The sequence below is a fragment of the Suncus etruscus genome, chromosome 12 (genome assembly GCF_024139225.1).
Source record: "Suncus etruscus isolate mSunEtr1 chromosome 12, mSunEtr1.pri.cur, whole genome shotgun sequence".
Lineage (NCBI taxonomy): Eukaryota > Metazoa > Chordata > Mammalia > Eulipotyphla > Soricidae > Suncus > Suncus etruscus.
This window is the reverse complement of record NC_064859.1, coordinates 18,807,486-18,826,767: the sequence shown is the minus strand read 5'-3', so window position 1 is coordinate 18,826,767 and position 19,282 is coordinate 18,807,486. Positions and strand designations below refer to the sequence as shown.

The following is a 19,282-nucleotide window of genomic DNA, read 5'->3' as shown; positions in this document are numbered from 1 at the left end:
CACGAGGGACCATATGGGATACCGGGATTCGAACCAACCACCTTTGGTCCTGGATCAGCTGCTTGCAAGGCAAACACCGCTGTGCTATCTCTCTGGGCCCTAATTTTTATTTTGATCATATTGGCTTACATATCTTTCACAGTAGTATTTTAGGTACATATTAACATTGAATCAGGGGAATACCCATAACCAAATTTGTCCTCCTCCCTTTCCCATTCCCTTTCTGCAACCCATATCCCCCACCCTCACCCCCTGGGCTGCTAGAGTAGGTGGTCCCCTCTTTGTCTAGCTATTAGTGATCATATATCTGTTTGATCCTGGTATCCTCCCTTGTTTCCCCCTCTATTTGAGAGGCGGAGCTAGATAATTCGAGATATGTGGTTTTGTTTGAAGGAAAGAAAAGCAATAGAATGGGGTAAAAAATAAGAAAAAATAAAAAATAAAAAAAGTCAAATAAGCTGAAAATGGGCGGAGTCCTTCTAGAGGCTTTCAACCTCAGTTTGAGAGAGGACATGAAAAAGGTAATTGAAACACCACAACAATACAGAAAGAAATATCAAATTACGTATCCAGTGAGCACTACAGCAATAAAGACAAGCACCACACAATAGTCTCAGTTCTGAAATCAAACCATGCTGGAGTGCAAAAAGAAAGAGAAAGAGAAAATTAAATAAAATTGGAGATATCAACTTCAATATCTACACCAAAATAAAGACGTCAAAAAAATCAATCAATCAATAAATATATATGTGGAAAAATTATTATTTTGTGCTTTTTGTGTGTGTGTGTGTTTTTTTTCAGCCACACCCATTTGATGCTCAGGGGTTACTCCTGGCTAAGCGCTCAGAAATTGCCCCTGGCTTGGGGGGACCATATGAGACGCTGGGGGATCGAACCAAGGTTCTTCCTTGGCTAGTGCTTGCAAGGCAGACACCTTACCTCTAGCGCCAACTCACTGGCCCCTATTTTTTGCTTTTTTATTTTTTTTTCTTTTTCCTCCTGCATAGGCACAGTAACTGTTGGGGATATTATAGAGGGAATTTCCTTGGTCTAGGAGATACAGGGTTTCTCCACCCCTGAAGTATACTGTCATGGGATTAACTATAGACTCCTTGCATGATCTCAGTGCTTTTGTGGTGTATGGAAGACTTCTGCTTCGTCATGGATGGTAAAATCAGACCTCTGTATCTAGAGATCTTGGTGTCTGTACAGCTCAAGGAATGGAGCTTATAATGAAGTCTTTCTTTTTGATTCTAGCAGTTCTGCTTCAGTGTCATTTTAATCCATCTTCTGTAGTTGGTGGTCTTGGTCATTATGTTGCTCCTAGGATGGAGCCTGGGGTAGAGTCTTTTGTTATGTTTCCAGAAGACCAGTTCAGTTGTGATTGTCTCAGTCAGACCTCTGGAATTGGAGCTCTTGTTTGTTGAACAGATCGTAGACCAAAAGCTAGGCTAGAGCTTTTTGTTTTTGTTGTTGTTGTTGTTGTTGGTCCCAGAATGTGTACTGTCCAGTCCTGGTTGTAACAACCAGTCATCTGTATATAGCAATCTTGGCTTTTGCACAGATCAAAGGGTGACATGTCTTCTGATTTTGTTTTTCAATTTAAGCAAGGAATGATGCCCCTTCCCTTTTTTTATCCCTTGTTTTGGGGTTTGTTTTGTGATAATGTGGCCATGTTTCTTGCACATGTGGTTGTGGGACTTGCTGAGCATTAGTCGACACTTAAGGGCAGGGGCCCACACACTGCAAGATGGAGTTTTACCGCTGAGTTTGCAATCTCTCAGGCCCAGAATTTCTGTCAGGATATAAACCCCAATCAGAGTCTCCAGACACACAGCACAATTTCAGGAGGAAAAAAAAGGAAGTCACTAAATATTGCTAAAATCACGCAAATGATATTCCTTAGAAAATGATTAGACAACAGGGTTTCTGATGTTCTGAATAGCAAAAAACATCTATCACATAAACAGCAGAATTTATTTTTTTTTTTTGGGGACACACCCGGCAGCACTCAGGGGTTACTCCTGGCTCCACACTCAGAAATTGCTCCTGGCAGGCTCGGGGACCATATGGGATGCCGGCATTTGAACCAATGACTTTCTGCATGCAAGGCAAATGCCTTACCTCCATGCTACCTCTCTGGCCCCAGAATTCAATATTCTTTTCATGCTTATTGGGTACCGCTTTTTTTTTTTTCTGGTTTTTGGGCCACACCCGGCGGTGCTCAGGGGTTACTCCTGGCTGTCTGCTGAGAAATAGCTCCTGGCAGGCACGGGGGACCATATGGGACACCGGGATTCCAACCAACCACCTTAGGTCCTGGGTCGGCTACTTGCAAGGCAAATGCTGCTGTGCTATCTCTCCGGGCCCTTGGTACCGCTTTTGTTCATGATATGAGATTACTTGCTATGTTTTGTTAGAGGTTACCTTTGAGGTCTGGGATTGTTGTTCCCATTAATTTTTTGATTAAAGAAATTAGCATTCCCCTGGGGCCGGTGAGGTGGCACTAGAGGTAAGGTGTCTGCCTTGCAAGCGCTAGCCAAGGAAAGATCGGGACTGCAGTTCTATCCCCTGGCGTCCCATATGGTCCCCCCAAGCCAGGGGGCAATTCCTGAGCGCTTAGTCAGGAGTAACCCTTGAGCATCAAATGGGTGTGGCCTGAAAAACCAAAAGAAAAAAAAAGAAATTAGGATTTCGAGAAAATAGTATTTTACTTTAAGAAAGCAAAAAGAGAAGGGGCCTTGGCGTGGGAGTGGGGTGGGCGGGTGGGTGCAAAAAAAAAAAAAAAAGAAAAAGAAAAAAAGAAAGAAAAAGGAAATAAGGCCAAACTTCTTGTCAGTTGAGGGGCTGAGCTGGCTGCAGAGGGACAACCCTAAGCTTCTGCATCGGTCACAGAGCTGAGTGTTGCTGCCTCCTGGGGCCTTGTAGTAAACCCAGTTCACAGCCATTACTGGGTACTCCATGCCACCCAACACAGCATGTTATGCCAGACCTGAGCTAAGGGGAGATTTCCCTGGGGCAGAGTCTGACTAGGGTGAGGAGAATCTGGAAGAGCAAAAGGGGCCAGAGAGCCATAAGATGCAGAGCACGAGCCCAGCGTGCCAGGATGGTGAGCAGAAAGGGCCCTAACCAACTAAAAATAATAATTGCATAGTGGGTAGGGCACTGGCCTTGCAGGCGGTGAAACTAACTTCAATCCCAGAAATTTCATATGATCCCCTTGAGCTTGCCAGGAGTGAGTCCTGAGCACAGAGCTAGAAGTAACCCCTGAACACCACAGGAGTAATCCCTGAGTGCAGATTTAGGAGTGAGCCCTGAACCCTGAGCCGCGTGTTGGACAAACTGGTCCTTTTGGTGCAGAAACCTTCCCGTGGCCATGAAGATCAGCCAGTGAAGATCTGTCATTGGACACACATCACCATCATCCCCAAGCTTTACTCCAGTTGCCTTATCAGCTGCCAGATGCTAGCATCTGGACCCTGGGTCAGTCCTACCTTGGCCCTGGCACTGCCACAGCTGTGGGTGCTAGTTCCAGCATCAGCCATGGCTGTCATCCTGGTACAAGTGATGAATAAACAGTCACTGCTTAGGCTGCCTAGCACTGGGAGATCCACCCCTTAGCACCATAGCACCAGGGATTCAAAACCACCAAGGGATTCAGCTGGATCCATGGATGGCGGAGCAGAAGCCTAAGAAAGTGCTCAACTCTTTACACTGCCTGATGATCCCTTCAGGAGAGGAATCCTCTCTGTATATGCAGAACTGAGTATTGGATGAGAGACTCCAGGGTCTTGAAGAAAGACTGATGGAAGAATTGAACAGAAAGGGAAAGGAAGGTGCTAATGGCAGGACTCAGATTCAGAATGGGGGGGGGAGTGGAATCACGACCTGGAAAACAAACAAGCCACATAGTAGTATCAATAAAGAAGAGCCAATTGAAGAGTTTTTTTGTTGTTGATTGTTTGTTTTTGGTTTTGGTTTTTGGGTCACATCCAGCAACTCTCAGGGGTTATTCCTGGCTCTATGCTCAGAGAGAACTTTGACAGTCAAGAGGAGTGACCACTGCCTCGTAGGAATCCCCAAAGGGGACCAGGGACGGGAAGGGGAAGAAACAGCTGAGAATTACCGGAGTCTGACAAGGGAGGTACATACTGTTCTCGGCCCAAAGATGCCAAACAAAAATGCCAAGAGAACACCATCAAGATACTTTGTAATGGAAATGGCAAGATCCCTAGGAGAGATACAGGCCTTTAAGTAGCGGCAGAGCCAAACTCCACTTGCAAGGGAAGCAATGGGAGCCTCCCATCGACTTTTAAAATAAAACTACAAATGAGATGTGAGCGGTGTGACATATATAAAGAAAAATGAAAAGAACCCACAGCCAAGACTCCTCCACCCTGTATGGTTATCACCCAAGCTTAGGAGAGGGCTAAGACCATTCTCAAACAAGAACTTTTTGGGGCCACCCCAGCAGTGCTCAGGGATTACTCCTGGCTCTGTGCTCAGGGGTTATTCCTGGCATTGCTCAGAGGACCATATGGAATGCCGAGGATCTAACCCAGGTCAGCTGTATGCAGGGCAAATGCTTTACTTGCTGTGCTTTAGCTCTGGCTCTCCAGCTGAGAGCTTTTAATGCCTGAAAATCAGTTCTGCAAAGAATGGTTTTTACTCAGTGGATTTCTTTAAAAATCTAATGTCATTGCAGAAATAACCAAGTTCTTCTTGGAAAGACAACAGCAAATCCCTTCATATCAGTGTTTTCTGTAAGCATCAGCCAACTGAAATCTTCTTTTGAAAGTCCTAGAGTGGCTGAATGAAACAAGATAAATTAAAAAAAAAAAGCAGCCTTCTGCTTACAGAGAACAATTCTGCTTAAGAGAGCACTCAAACTCTTAAGATAAACAGAGGCAGGGCCTGGAGCAATAGCACAGCGGGCAGGGCCTTTGCTCTGCACATGGCTGACCTGGGTTCAATCCCTGGTATACCATATGGTCCCCCAAGCCTGCCAAGAGTAATTTCTGAGGGCAGAGCCAGGAGGAACCCCTGAGTGCTGCAAACCAGCAAACCAACAGTTGACTCAGAAGAGTAGAGAAGACCAGACTTGTTTCAGAACAAATCATGTTCATGCTAAAGAAATGAAAGCAGGGATGAATGGTACATACTGGTGAGTGATCATGACACTTAACAAGGAAGCATCAAAGGAAGGACCAAAAACAGACCTGCAGAAATATTTCCACAGCAGCAGGATACTAGCAGGAGACTTTATATTTGCACTCTCATCATTGGACAGGTCAAATGTCATCAGGAAAGCTAGATTTACACTTAAGACCAGGTATACTTCAGGCATACATAAGGTTATGGGAGCAGAAGTCATACATGGCAAGTATCTTTTCAGCCCACAGTGCCATGAAGATATCAATTAAGTACATAACCAAGAAACCTCAATCACTTGTAAATGGAACAGCATACTGTTAAACAACCACAACCATTGGGTCAAAGAAAAAGAAATCAAGACTGTTTCTGGAAATAAATGAACACAAAAATTATGAGAACCCATGTGACTCAGTAGAGTTCTGCTCTGGGGAGTTTGCAATAAGACAGACACACATCATGAAAGAAGAAAGAATCTAACTCGATAATCTGACCTCACAGCTTGAGAAACTGGGACAAGAACAGACACAGCACGTGGTGCTAAAGGGCTGTCTGGGCTGCCCAGGAGTAACCCTGGCATTGCTCAAGGAGCCATATGGGGTGTCAGAGCCTCAAACTCAAGCCACAGCCACTGTAGCCACTGTAGCAAAGCCACCTCCTTCCCTTTGGAACTATCTCTACAGTCATATTGGGTGCAATTTGGCCAAGGCTGATGGTGGGGACCACCTACACTATCCAGTGGTCTTTCGTGGCCTTGAGGGCGGCATCCAGTGTTGCTCCAGGGACCATATGGTGCTGGAGTTAGACCCAGGGTCAGCCTCACTGCAGTGTGATGATTAGTTCTGGGATTTTGAGTTATAGTTCGTATAAAGCTATACTACTGTATTTTTAAAAATCTATCATTTTATGAGACGTCTACAGATTGATCATTCTTGTGTATTACAGGTACTACATTATCACTACTAAAAGAATTAACAAGCAAAAAATCTCTTCAAGTGCCAAATATTTATCATCATTTGCCGCATTTATTGCAAAATGAAAGAAGCCTTCAGCCTGCTGTGCAAATTGGAAGTGGGAGAAAAGGAGGTATGTATATTTTGTTATTTGGTTGAATATCTACACATACATACAACACTTATTCTAAAATCTGCATTGAAGTGCCTCCATATTTTTTTCCTGTAAAAAGAACTTAGAAAGATTAAGAGAATTCTAGTTTAAGCCCCATTCCAGGCAAAAAACGTTTAAAACGTTATCATTTTTTATTTTTAAAATTGTTGTGAGGTAGAGTGGTGATGCGATTTTTGTCTTTGTAGCATTAGTGGTTTTTTTTTTTTTTTTTTTTTTTTTTTTTTTTTGTTTTGTGGGTCTATTTTTTTTATTTTTTTTATTTTTTTTTTTATTTTTTTTTTTTTTTAATTTTTATTTTTATTTATGAGAACAAGGGTGCAAAGTAAGAGGACAAGGTAAAGGTTACAGTGGAAGGACAATCACCCATAACATAATTCTCAGAAGTCCCCTTGCTGATATATTAAACTTTTGAAATTTCAGCCAAAGAACATTAAGATAATAAGACAGAATCCATGTACAATTACTTTGTCCCTCAAGTCCAAGATTGTAACACATTAAAATATTTCTTAACAGTACACAAGGCAATCTAAAGCCATAAAACTTACGTAACTCTCTTAAACATTACAGGCATAGTATTTTCTTACATTTCCATATACATGATATTGAGCTTAAGTTAACCTCAAAATTTTAAGTGAGTTTTTTTAAGGATTAGAGTCAAAGGAGCACAGTAAGAATGGTGTTAGAGTGGCAATTGTTGTTTGCATAGGCCCACCAAAATATGAGGGACATGGAAAGAAATAACCTTGGCCTAAGTACAAAGAGACCAGACCCCTGAAGTTTCCTGGCAAAGACCCAAGTCTAGGCTCCAAGCAAGCTAGATCGTCCAATCCAATACATTGTCTGTAGTGCCAGCACACTTTTATTTTTCACCAGTCTCTGTTGTTGGTATCATGTTTCTGTATTAAAGATCCTGGAATCTGCATATCTTACATTGAAGTCAGGACGTGGAGCATCCTCTCCTTTCACCTCACAATCAAAGGGCAACCACTGGGAGCCCTGTCCTGTAAGCAGGTCGTTGTTGTTGTTAAGTCTTCTCAGTGTTAAGGGAAGTCTCTTTTGAGCAGGTCGAAGTCTGAGCAGTGTAGGTCTTCCGTGGTAGAGGATTGCTTCCAGGTGATGTTATAGACAGCCTGGATGTTTCGTGGATGGCTTCCTGGTTCAGGGGAGAATGGAATATGCCCTTTCTTCTGAGGTTCTGTGCCAGGTCGTTATGTCAATGTTCAGCGGTGTAAGGTCCCCTTTGCACTACAAGGTTTGTGTGTTCCAATCTCTTTTAGACTAGGATCTTATTTGTATTTATACTATTTTCCCATTTTAATGTGCCTATGCAAATAAGAAGCAATGCCACATGGTGTTATTGGCGCATATGGGGGCCATAAGAACAATTTTACAATGATTCCCATTAACATGATTCAATCATAAGCATTAAACTGGGGGGACTCTTCCACCAAACTTCCTTGTTAAACAGCTCAAAAAAGAGAAGATAAAAAGTGGTTAGAGCATCATACTGTATAAGGACAACATTTAGTAAGAATTATAAGCTGTCAGAGAAAAAACACAAAATATACTAAAGAAATACGTGTCCATTTTATGTATCTTGAAACAGTTTGGGGTTTGTCACACACAATGCACAGCTTTGGACTGTGATTACGATTTACACTACTGAAGTTTAAAAAGAGTAAACTAGGTTAGTGATGTTTGAGAAGGGGGTAGAGAGTTAAGGAGTAAAAAAGAGCTTTGTAGGGGTGGTGGGAAAGCGTGAGAATTAAAAAATAAACAATCTGTATACGGAAAACATAACATAAGAATAAGGTATATTCTGAATATATGAAATACATAAAGTACGCGCGGGGGCGTAAGCCCCCGCGCGGTTCTGTAGTTTTTGGATGCCTAGGAGAAGAAAATCTCTCACCCCCTCCTCCCAGGGCCGGATTAACCAGCGTGGCCCTGAAGACCCGCCGGTGTGGGGGGAATCATGCTCTCCTGGACAAATGGTCAGCCCAGGGTCCTATGGCTAGCTGTCCTGCCCAGAGCCCCCATCATACTCAGTCAAAAGCCACGAAGTCCTGGCATGTGGAGTGCTCTTGGTCCCAGCCGAGCCTCTGCAGTTGTTGGCTCTGCCCCAGGGAGGAATTTCTCACCCCCTCCCCCCAGGGCCCGATTAAACCAGGCGTGGCCCTGAAGACCCGCCTGATGTGGGGGGAATCTTGTTCCCCTGGACTAAGTGGCCAGCCCAGGGGTCCTATGGCTAGCTGTCCTGCCCAGAGCCCCCAACATACCAGGCAAACACACCAAGAAATCCTGGAATTCGGAGTGTTCTGGGCCCAGCTGAGCCTCTGTAGTTTTTGGATGCCTAGGAAGAAATCTCTCACCCCCCTCCTCCCAGGGCCGGATTAACCAGGCGTGGCCCTGAAGGACCCGCCCGGTGTGGGGGGAATCATGCTCTCTGGACAAAGTGGTCAGCCCAGGGTCCTATGGCTAGCTGTCCTGCCCAGAGACCCCCATCATACCAGTCAAAGAGCCCACGGAAGTCCTGGCATGTGGAGTGCTCTGGTCCCAGCCGAGCCTCTGCAGTGTTGGCTGCCCAGGGAGGAATTTCTCACCCCCCTCCCCCCAGGGCCCGATTAACCAGGCGTGGCCCTGAAGACCCGCCTGTTGTGGGGAATCTTGTTCCCCTGGACTAAGTGGCCAGCCCAGGGGTCCTATGGCTAGCTGTCCTGCCCAGAGCCCCCAACATACCAGGCAAACACACCAAGAAATCCTGGCATTCGGAGTGTCTGGGCCCAGCTGAGCCTCTGTAGTTTTTGGATGCCTAGGAAGAAATCTCTCACCCCCCTCCTCCCAGGCCGGATTAACCAGGCGTGGCCCTGAAGACCCGCCCGGTGTGGGGGGAATCATGCTCTCCTGGACAAAGTGGTCAGCCCCAGGGTCCTATGGCTAGCTGTCCTGCCAGAGCCCCCATCATACCAGTCAAAAGCCCACGAAAGTCCTGGCATGTGGAGTGCTCTGGTCCCAGCCGAGCCCTCTGCAGTTGTTGGCTGCCCAGGGAGGAATTTCTCACCCCTCCCCCCCAGGGCCCGATTAACCAGGCGTGGCCCTGAAGACCCGCCTGATGTGGGGGGAATCTTGTTCCCCTGGACTAAGTGGCCAGCCCAGGGGTCCTATGGCTAGCTGTCCTGCCCAGAGCCCCCACATACCAGGCAAACACACCAAGAAATCCTGGCATTCGGAGTGTTCTGGGGCCCAGCTGAGCCTCTGTAGTTTTTGGAGTGCCTAGGAAGAAAATCTCTCACCCCCTCCTCCCAGGGCCGGATTAACCAGGCGTGGCCCTGAAGACCCGCCCGGTGTGGGGGGATCATGCTCTCCTGGACAAAGTGGTCAGCCCAGGGTCCTATGGCTAGCTGGTCCTGCCCAGAGCCCCCATCATACCAGTCAAAAGCCCACGAAGTCCTGGCATGTGGAGTGCTCTGGTCCCAGCCGAGCCTCTGCAGTTGTTGGCTGCCCAGGGAGGAATTCTCACCCCCTCCCCCCAGGGCCCGATTAACCAGGCGTGGCCCTGAAGACCCGCCTGATGTGGGGGAATCTTGTTCCCCTGGACTAAGTGGCCAGCCCAGGGGTCCTATGGCTAGCTGTCCTGACCAGAGCCCCCAACATACCAGGCAAACACACCAAGAAATCCTGGCATTCGGAGTGTTCTGGGCCCAGCTGAGCCTCTGTAGTTTTTGGATGCCTAGGAAGAAATCTCTCACCCCCTCCTCCCAGGGCCGGATTAACCAGGCGTGGCCCTGAAGACCCGCCCGGTGTGTGGGGGAATCATGCTCTCCTGGACAAAGTGGTCAGCCCAGGGTCCTATGGCTAGCTGTCCTGCCCAGAGCCCCCATCATACCAGTCAAAAAGCCCACGAAGTCCTGGCATGTGGAGTGCTCTGGTCCCAGCCGAGCCTCTGCAGTTGTTGGCTGCCCAGGGAGGAATTTCTCACCCCCTCCCCCCAGGGCCCGATTAACCAGGCGTGGCCCTGAAGACCCGCCTGATGTGGGGGAATCTTGTTCCCCTGGACTAAGTGGCCAGCCCAGGGGTCCTATGGCTAGCTGTCCTGCCCAGAGCCCCCAACATACCAGGCAAACACACCAAGAAATCCTGGCATTCGGAGTGTTCTGGGCCCAGCTGAGCCTCTGTAGTTTTTGGATGCCTAGGAAGAAATCTCTCACCCCCTCCTCCCAGGGCCGATTAACCAGGCGTGGCCCTGAAGACCCGCCCGGTGTGGGGGGAATCATGCTCTCCTGGACAAAGTGGTCAGCCCAGGGTCCTATGGCTAGCTGTCCTGCCCAGAGCCCCCATCATACCAGTCAAAAGCCCACGAAGTCCTGGCATGTGGAGTGCTCTGGTCCCAGCCGAGCCTCTGCAGTTGTTGGCTGCCCAGGAGGAATTTCTCACCCCCTCCCCCCAGGGCCCGATTAACCAGGCGTGGCCCTGAAGACCCGCCTGATGTGGGGGAATCTTGTTTCCCCTGGACTAAGTGGCCAGCCCAGGGGTCCTATGGCTAGCTGTCCTGCCCAGAACCCCAACATACCAGGCAAACACACCAAGAAATCCTGGCATTCGGAGTGTTCTGGGCCCAGCTGAGCCTCTGTAGTTTTTGGATGCCTAGGAAGAAATCTCTCACCCCCTCCTCCCAGGGCCGGATTAACCAGGCGTGGCCCTGAAGACCCGCCCGGTGTGGGGGGAATCATGCTCTCCTGGACAAAGTGGTCAGCCCAGGGTCCTATGGCTAGCTGTCCTGCCCAGAGCCCCCATCATACCAGTCAAAAGCCCACGAAGTCCTGGCATGTGGAGTGCTCTGGTCCCAGCCGAGCCTCTGCAGTTGTTGGCTGCCCAGGGAGGAATTTCTCACCCCCTCCCCCCAGGGCAGCGATTAACCAGGCGTGGCCCTGAAGACCCCGCCTGATGTGGGGGAATCTTGTTCCCCTGGACTAAGTGGCCAGCCCAGGGGTCCTATGGCTAGCTGTCCTGCCCAGAGCCCCCAACATACCAGGCAAACACACCAAGAAATCCTGGCATTCGGAGTGTTCTGGGCCCAGCTGAGCCTCTGTAGTTTTTGGATGCCTAGGAAGAAATCTCTCACCCCCCTCCTCCCAGGGCCGGATTAACCAGGCGTGGCCCTGAAGACCCGCCCGGTGTGGGGGGAATCATGCTCTCCTGGACAAAGTGGTCAGCCCCAGGGTCCTATGGCTAGCTGTCCTGCCCAGAGCCCCCATCATAACCAGTCAAAAGCCACGAAAGTCCTGGCAATGTGGAGTGCTCTGGTCCCAGCCGAGCCTCTGCAGTTGTTGGCTGCCCAGGGAGGAATTTCTCACCCCCTCCCCCCAGGGCCCGATTAACCAGGCGTGGCCCTGAAGACCCGCCTGATGTGGGGGAATCTTGTTCCCCTGGACTAAGTGGCCAGCCCCAGGGGTCCTATGGCTAGCTGTCCTGCCCAGAGCCCCCAACATACCAGGCAAACACACCAAGAAATCCTGGCATTCGGAGTGTTCTGGGCCCAGCTGAGCCTCTGTAGTTTTTGGATGCCTAGGAAGAAATCTCTCACCCCCCTCCCCCCAGGGCCCGATTAACCAGGCGTGGCCCTGAAGACCCGCCCTGGTGTGGGGGGGAATCATGCTCTCCTGGACAAAGTGGTCAGCCCAGGGTCCTATGGCTAGCTGTCCTGCCCAGAGCCCCCATCATACCAGTCAAAAGCCCACGAAGTCCTGGCATGTGGAGTGCTCTGGTCCCAGCCGAGCCTCTGCAGTTGTTGGCTGCCCAGGGAGGAATTTCTCACCCCCTCCCCCCAGGGCCCGATTAACCAGGCGTGGCCCTGAAGACCCGCCTGATGTGGGGGAATCTTGTTCCCCTGGACTAAGTGGCCAGCCCAGGGGTCCTATGGCTAGCTGTCCTGCCCAGAGCCCCAACATACCAGGCAAACCACCAAGAAATCCTGGCATTCGGAGTGTTCTGGGCCCAGCTGAGCCTCTGTAGTTTTTTGGATGCCTAGGAAGAAATCTCTCACCCCCTCCTCCCAGGGCCGGATTAACCAGGCGTGGCCCTGAAGACCCGCCCGGTGTGGGGGAATCATGCTCTCCTGGACAAAGTGGTCAGCCCAGGGTCCTATGGCTAGCTGTCCTGCCCAGAGCCCCCATCATACCAGTCAAAAGCCCACGAAGTCCTGGCATGTGGAGTGCTCTGGTCCAGCCGAGCCTCTTGCAGTTGTTGGCTGCCCAGGGAGGAATTTCTCACCCCCTCCCCCCAGGGCCCGATTAACCAGGCGTGGCCCTGAAGACCCGCCTGATGTGGGGGAATCTTGTTCCCCTGGACTAAGTGGCCAGCCCAGGGGTCCTATGGCTAGCTGTCCTGCCCAGAGCCCCCAACATACCAGGCAAACACACCAAGAAATCCTGGCATTCGGAGTGTTCTGGGCCCAGCTGAGCCTCTGTAGTTTTTGGATGCCTAGGAAGAAATCTCTCACCCCCTCCTCCCAGGGCCGGATTAACCAGGCGTGGCCCTGAAGACCCCGCCCGGTGTGGGGGGAATCATGCTCTCCTGGACAAAGTGGTCAGCCCAGGGTCCTATGGCTAGCTGTCCTGCCCAGAGCCCCCATCATACCAGTCAAAAGCCCACGAAGTCCTGGCATGTGGAGTGCTCTGGTCCCAGCCGAGCCTCTGCAGTTGTTGGCTGCCCAGGGAGGAATTTCTCACCCCCTCCCCCCAGGGCCCGATTAACAGGCGTGGCCCTGAAGACCCGCCTGATGTGGGGGAATCTTGTTCCCCTGGACTAAGTGGCCAGCCCAGGGGGTCCTATGGCTAGCTGTCCTGCCCAGAGCCCCCAACATACCAGGCAAACACACCAAGAAATCCTGGCATTCGGAGTGTTCTGGGCCCAGCTGAGCCTCTGTAGTTTTTGGATGCCTAGGAAGAAATCTCTCACCCCCTCCTCCCAGGGCCGGATTAACCAGGCGTGGCCCTGAAGACCCGCCCGGTTGTGGGGGGAATCATGCTCTCCTGGACAAAGTGGTCAGCCCAGGGTCCTATGGCTAGCTGTCCTGCCCAGAGCCCCCATCATACCAGTCAAAAGCCCACGAAGTCCTGGCATGTGGAGTGCTCTGGTCCCAGCCGCAGCCTCTGCAGTTGTTGGCTGCCCAGGGAGGAATTTCTCACCCCCTCCCCCCAGGGCCCCGATTAACCAGGCGTGGGCCCTGAAGACCCGCCTGATGTGGGGGAATCTTGTTCCCCTGGACTAAGTGGCCAGCCCAGGGGTCCTATGCTAGCTGTCCTGCCCAGAGCCCCCAACATACCAGGCAAACACACCAAGAAATCCTGGCATTCGGAGTGTTCTGGGCCCAGCTGAGCCTCTGTAGTTTTTGGATGCCTAGGAAGAAATCTCTCACCCCCTCCTCCCAGGGCCGGATTAACCAGGCGTGGCCCTGAAGACCCGCCCGGTGTGGGGGGAATCATGCTCTCCTGGACAAAGTGGTCAGCCCAGGGTCCTATGGCTAGCTGTCCTGCCCAGAGCCCCCATCATACCAGTCAAAAGCCCACGAAGTCCTGGCATGTGGAGTGCTCTGGTCCCAGCCGAGCCTCTGCAGTTGTTGGCTGCCCAGGGAGGAATTTCTCACCCCCTCCCCCCAGGGCCCGATTAACCAGGCGTGGCCCTGAAGACCCGCCTGATGTGGGGGAATCTTGTTCCCCTGGACTAAGTGGCCAGCCCAGGGGTCCTATGGCTAGCTGTCCTGCCCAGAGCCCCCCAACATACCAGGCAAACACACCAAGAAATCCTGGCATTCGGAGTGTTCTGGGCCCAGCTGAGCCTCTGTAGTTTTTGGATGCCTAGGAAGAAATCTCTCACCCCCCCTCCTCCCAGGGCCGGATTAACCAAGGCGTGGCCCTGAAGACCCGCCCGGTTGTGGGGGAATCATGCTCTCCTGGACAAAGTGGTCAGCCCAGGGTCCTATGGCTAGCTGTCCTGCCCAGAGCCCCCCATCATACCAGTCAAAAGCCCACGAAGTCCTGGCATGTGGAGTGCCTCTGGTCCCAGCCGAGCCTCTGCAGTTGTTGGCTGCCCAGGGAGGAATTTCTCACCCCCCTCCCCCCAGGGGCTCCGATTAACCAGGCGTGGCCCTGAAGACCCGCCTGATGTGGGGGAATCTTGTTCCCCTGGACTAAGTGGCCAGCCCAGGGGTCCCTATGGCTAGCTGTCCTGCCCAGAGCCCCCAACATACCAGGCAAACACACCAAGAAATCCTGGCATTCGGAGTGTTCTGGGCCCAGCTGAGCCTCTGTAGTTTTTGGATGCCTAGGAAGAAATCTCTCACCCCCTCCTCCCAGGGCCGGATTAACCAGGCGTGGCCCTGAAGACCCCGCCCGGTGTGGGGGGAATCATGCTCTCCTGGACAAAGTGGTCCAGCCCAGGGTCCTATGGCTAGCTGTCCTGCCCAGAGCCCCCATCATACCAGTCAAAGCCCACGAAGTCACTGCATGTGGAGTGCTCTGGGCCCAGCCGAGCCTCTGCAGTTGTTGGCTGCCCAGGGAGGAATTTCTCACCCCCTCCCCCCAGGGCCCGATTAACCAGGCGTGGCCCTGAAGACCCGCCTGATGTGGGGGAATCTTGTTCCCCTGGACTAAGTGGCCAGCCCAGGGGTCCTATGGCTAGCTGTCCTGCCCAGAGCCCCCCAACATACCAGGCAAACACACCAAGAAATCCTGGCATTCGGAGTGTTCTGGGCCCAGCTGAGCCTCTGTAGTTTTTGGATGCCTAGGAAGAAATCTCTCACCCCCTCCCCCAGGGCCGGATTAACCAGGCGTGGCCCTGAAGACCCGCCCGGTGTGGGGGGGAATCATGCTCTCCTGGACAAAGTGGTCAGCCCAGGGTCCTATGGCTAGCTGTCCTGCCCAGAGCCCCCATCATACCAGTCAAAAGCCCACGAAGTCCTGGCATGTGGAGTGCTCTGGTCCCAGCCGAGCCTCTGCAGTTGTTGGCTGCCCAGGGAGGAATTTCTCACCCCCTCCCCCCAGGGCCCGATTAACCAGGCGTGGCCCTGAAGACCGCCTGATGTGGGGGAATCTTGTTCCCCTGGACTAAGTGGCCAGCCCAGGGGTCCTATGGCTAGCTGTCCTGCCCAGAGCCCCCAACATACCAGGCAAACACACCAAGAAATCCTGGCATTCGGAGTGTTCTGGGCCCAGCTGAGCCTCTGTAGTTTTTGGATGCCTAGGAAGAAATCTCTCACCCCCTCCTCCCAGGGCCGGATTAACCAGGCGTGGCCCTGAAGACCCGCCCGGTGTGGGGGGAATCATGCTCTCCTGGACAAAGTGGTCAGCCCAGGGTCCTATGGCTAGCTGTCCTGCCCAGAGCCCCCAACATACCAGTCAAAAGCCCACGAAGTCCTGGCATGTGGAGTGCTCTGGTCCCAGCCGAGCCGCTGCAGTTGTTGGCTGCCCAGGGAGGAATTTCTCACCCCCCTCCCCCCCGGGCCCGATTAACCAGGCCGTGGCCCTGAAGACCCGCCTGATGTGGGGAATCTTGTTCCCCTGGACTAAGTGGCCAGCCCAGGGGTCCTATGGCTAGCTGTCCTGCCCAGAGCCCCCAACATACCAGGCAAACACACCAAGAAATCCTGGCATTCGGAGTGTTTCTGGGCCCAGCTGAGCCTCTGTAGTTTTTGGATGCCTAGGAAGAAATCTCTCACCCCCTCCTCCCAGGGCCGGATTAACAGGCGTGGCCCTGAAGACCCGCCCGGTGTGGGGGGAATCATGCTCTCCTGGACAAAGTGGTCAGCCCAGGGTCCTATGGCTAGCTGTCCTGCCCAGAGCCCCCATCATACCAGTCAAAAGCCCACGAAGTCCTGGCATGTGGAGTGCTCTGGTCCCAGCCGAGCCTCTGCAGTTGTTGGCTGCCCAGGGAGGAATTTCTCACCCCCCTCCCCCCAGGGCCCGATTAACCAGGCGTGGCCCCTGAAGACCCGCCTGATGTGGGGAATCTTGTTCCCCTGGACTAAGTGGCCAGCCCAGGGGTCCTATGGCTAGCTGTCCTGCCCAGAGCCCCCAACATACCAGGCAAACACACCAAGAAATCCTGGCATTCGGAGTGTTCTGGGCCCAGCTGAGCCTCTGTAGTTTTTGGATGCCTAGGAAGAAATCTCTCACCCCCCCTCCTCCCAGGCCGGATTAACCAGGCGTGGCCCTGAAGACCCCGCCCGGTGTGGGGGGAATCATGCTCTCCTGGACAAAGTGGTCAGCCCAGGGTCCTATGGCTAGCTGTCCTGCCCAGAGCCCCCATCATACCAGTCAAAAGCCCACGAAGTCCTGGCATGTGGAGTGCTCTGGTCCCAGCCGAGCCTCTGCAGTTGTTGGCTTGCCCAGGGAGGAATTTCTCACCCCCTCCCCCCAGGGCCCGATTAACCAGGCGTGGCCCTGAAGACCCGCCTGATGTGGGGGAATCTTGTTCCCCTGGACTAAGTGGCCAGCCCAGGGGTCCTATGGCTAGCTGTCCTGCCCAGAGCCCCCAACATACCAGGCAAACACACCAAGAAATCCTGGCATTCGGAGTGTTCTGGGCCCAGCTGAGCCTCTGTAGTTTTTTGGATGCCTAGGAAGAAATCTCTCACCCCCTCCTCCCAGGGCCGGATTATACCAGGCGTGGCCCTGAAGACCCGCCCGGTGTGGGGGGAATCATGCTCTCCTGGACAAAGTGGTCAGCCCAGGGTCCTATGGCTAGCTGTCCTGCCCAGAGCCCCCATCATACCAGTCAAAAGCCCACGAAGTCCTGGCATGTGGAGTGTGCTCTGGTCCCAGCCGAGCCTCTGCAGTTGTTGGCTGCCCAGGGAGGAATTTCTCACCCCCCTCCCCCCAGGGCCCGATTAACCAGGCGTGGCCCTGAAGACCCGCCTGATGTGGGGGAATCTTGTTCCCCTGGACTAAGTGGCCAGCCCCAGGGTCCTATGGCTAGCTGTCCTGCCCAGAGCCCCCAACATACCAGGCAAACACACCAAGAAATCCTGGCATTCGGAGTGTTCTGGGCCCAGCTGAGCCTCTGATAGTTTTTGGATGCCTAGGAAGAAATCTCTCACCCCCTCCTCCCAGGGCCGGATTAACCAGGCGTGGCCCTGAAGACCCGCCCGGTGTGGGGGGAATCATGCTCTCCTGGACAAAGTGGTCAGCCCAGGGTCTATGGCTAGCTGTCCTGCCCAGAGCCCCCATCATACCAGTCAAAAGCCCACGAAGTCCTGGCATGTGGATGTGCTCTGGTCCCAGCCGAGCCTCTGCAGTTGTTGGCTGCCCCAGGGAGGAATTTCTCACCCCCTCCCCCCAGGGCCCGATTTAACCAGGCGTGGCCCTGAAGACCCGCCTGATGTGGGGGAATCTTGTTCCCCTGGACTAAGTGGCCAGCCCAGGGGTCCTATGGCTAGCTGTCCTGCCCAGAGCCCCCAACATACCAGGCAAACACACCCAAGAAATCCTGGCATTCGGAGTGTTCTGGGCCCAGCTGAGCCTCTGTAGTTTTTGGATTCCTAGGAAGAAATCTCTCACCCCCTCCTCCCAGGGCCGGATTAACCAGGCGTGGCCCTGAAGACCCCGCCCGGTGTGGGGGGAATCATGCTCTCCTGGACAAAGTGGTCAGCCCAGGGTCCTATGGCTAGCTGTCCTGCCCAGAGCCCCCATCATACCAGTCAAAAGCCCACGAAGTCCTGGCATGTGGAGTGCTCTGGTCCCAGCCGAGCCTCTGCAGTTGTTGGCTGCCCAGGGAGGAATTTCTCACCCCCTCCCCCCAGGGCCCGATTAACCAGGCGTGGCCCTGAAGACCCGCCTGATGTGGGGTGGAATCTTGTTCCCCTGGACTAAGTGGCCAGCCCAGGGGTCCTATGGCTAGCTGTCCTGCCCAGAGCCCCCAACATACCAGGCAAACACACCAAGAAATCCTGGCATTCGGAGTGTTCTGGGCCCAGCTGAGCCTCTGTAGTTTTTGGATGCCTAGGAAGAAATCTCTCACCCCCTCCTCCCAGGGCCGGATTAACCAGGCGTGGCCCTGAAGACCCCGCCCGGTGTGGGGGGAATCATGCTCTCCTGGACAAAGTGGTCAGCCCAGGGTCCTATGGCTAGCTGTCCTGCCCAGAGCCCCCATCATACCAGTCAAAAGCCCACGAAGTCCTGGCATGTGGAGTGCTCTGGTCCCAGCCGAGCCTCTGCAGTTGTTGGCTGCCCAGGGAGGAATTTCTTCACCCCCCTCCCCCCAGGGCCCGATTAACCAGGCGTGGCCCTGAAGACCCGCCTGATGTGGGGGAATCTTGTTCCCCTGGACTAAGTGGCCAGCCCAGGGGTCTATGGCTAGCTGTCCTGCCCAGAGCCCCCAACATACCAGGCAAACACACCAAGAAATCCTGGCATTCGGAGTGTTCTGGGCCAGCTGAGCCTCTGTAGTTTTTGGATGCCTAGGAAGAAATCTCTCACCCCCTCCTCCCAGGGCCGGATTAACCAGGCGTGGCCCTGAAGACCCGCCCGGTGTGGGGGGAATCATGCTCTCCTGGACAAAGTGGTCAGCCCAGGGTCCTATGGCTAGCTGTCCTGCCCAGAGCCCCCATCATACCAGTCAAAAGCCCACGAAGTCCTGGCATGTGGAGTGCTCTGGTCCCAGCCGAGCCTCTGCAGTTGTTGGCTGCCCAGGGAGGAATTTCTCACCCCCTCCCCCCAGGGCCCGATTAACCAGGCGTGGCCCCTGAAGACCCGCCTGATGTGGGGGAATCTTGTTCCCCTGGACTAAGTGGCCAGCCCAGGGGTCCTATGGCTAGCTGTCCTGCCCAGAGCCCCCAACATACCAGGCAAACACACCAAGAAATCCAGGCATTCGGAGTGTTCTGGGCCCAGCTGAGCCTCTGTAGTTTTTGGATGCCTAGGAAGAAAATCTCTCACCCCCTCCTCCCAGGGCCGGATTAACCAGGCGTGGCCCTGAAGACCCCGCCCGGTGTGGGGGGAATCATGCT

At 53.0% G+C, this 19,282-nt stretch overlaps 1 protein-coding gene across 1 annotated transcript in view; it reads left to right on the top strand.

Moving 5' to 3' along the window:
• The window catches only part of MGAT4A (alpha-1,3-mannosyl-glycoprotein 4-beta-N-acetylglucosaminyltransferase A), a 69,253-nt gene that overhangs the window by 27,962 nt on the left and 22,009 nt on the right, over positions 1–19,282 (top strand). The window contains exon 3 of the mRNA XM_049784802.1: positions 6,097–6,237. Within this exon, the coding sequence (XP_049640759.1) occupies positions 6,097–6,237 (141 nt within the window). The remainder of the gene's footprint in view (positions 1–6,096; positions 6,238–19,282) is intronic.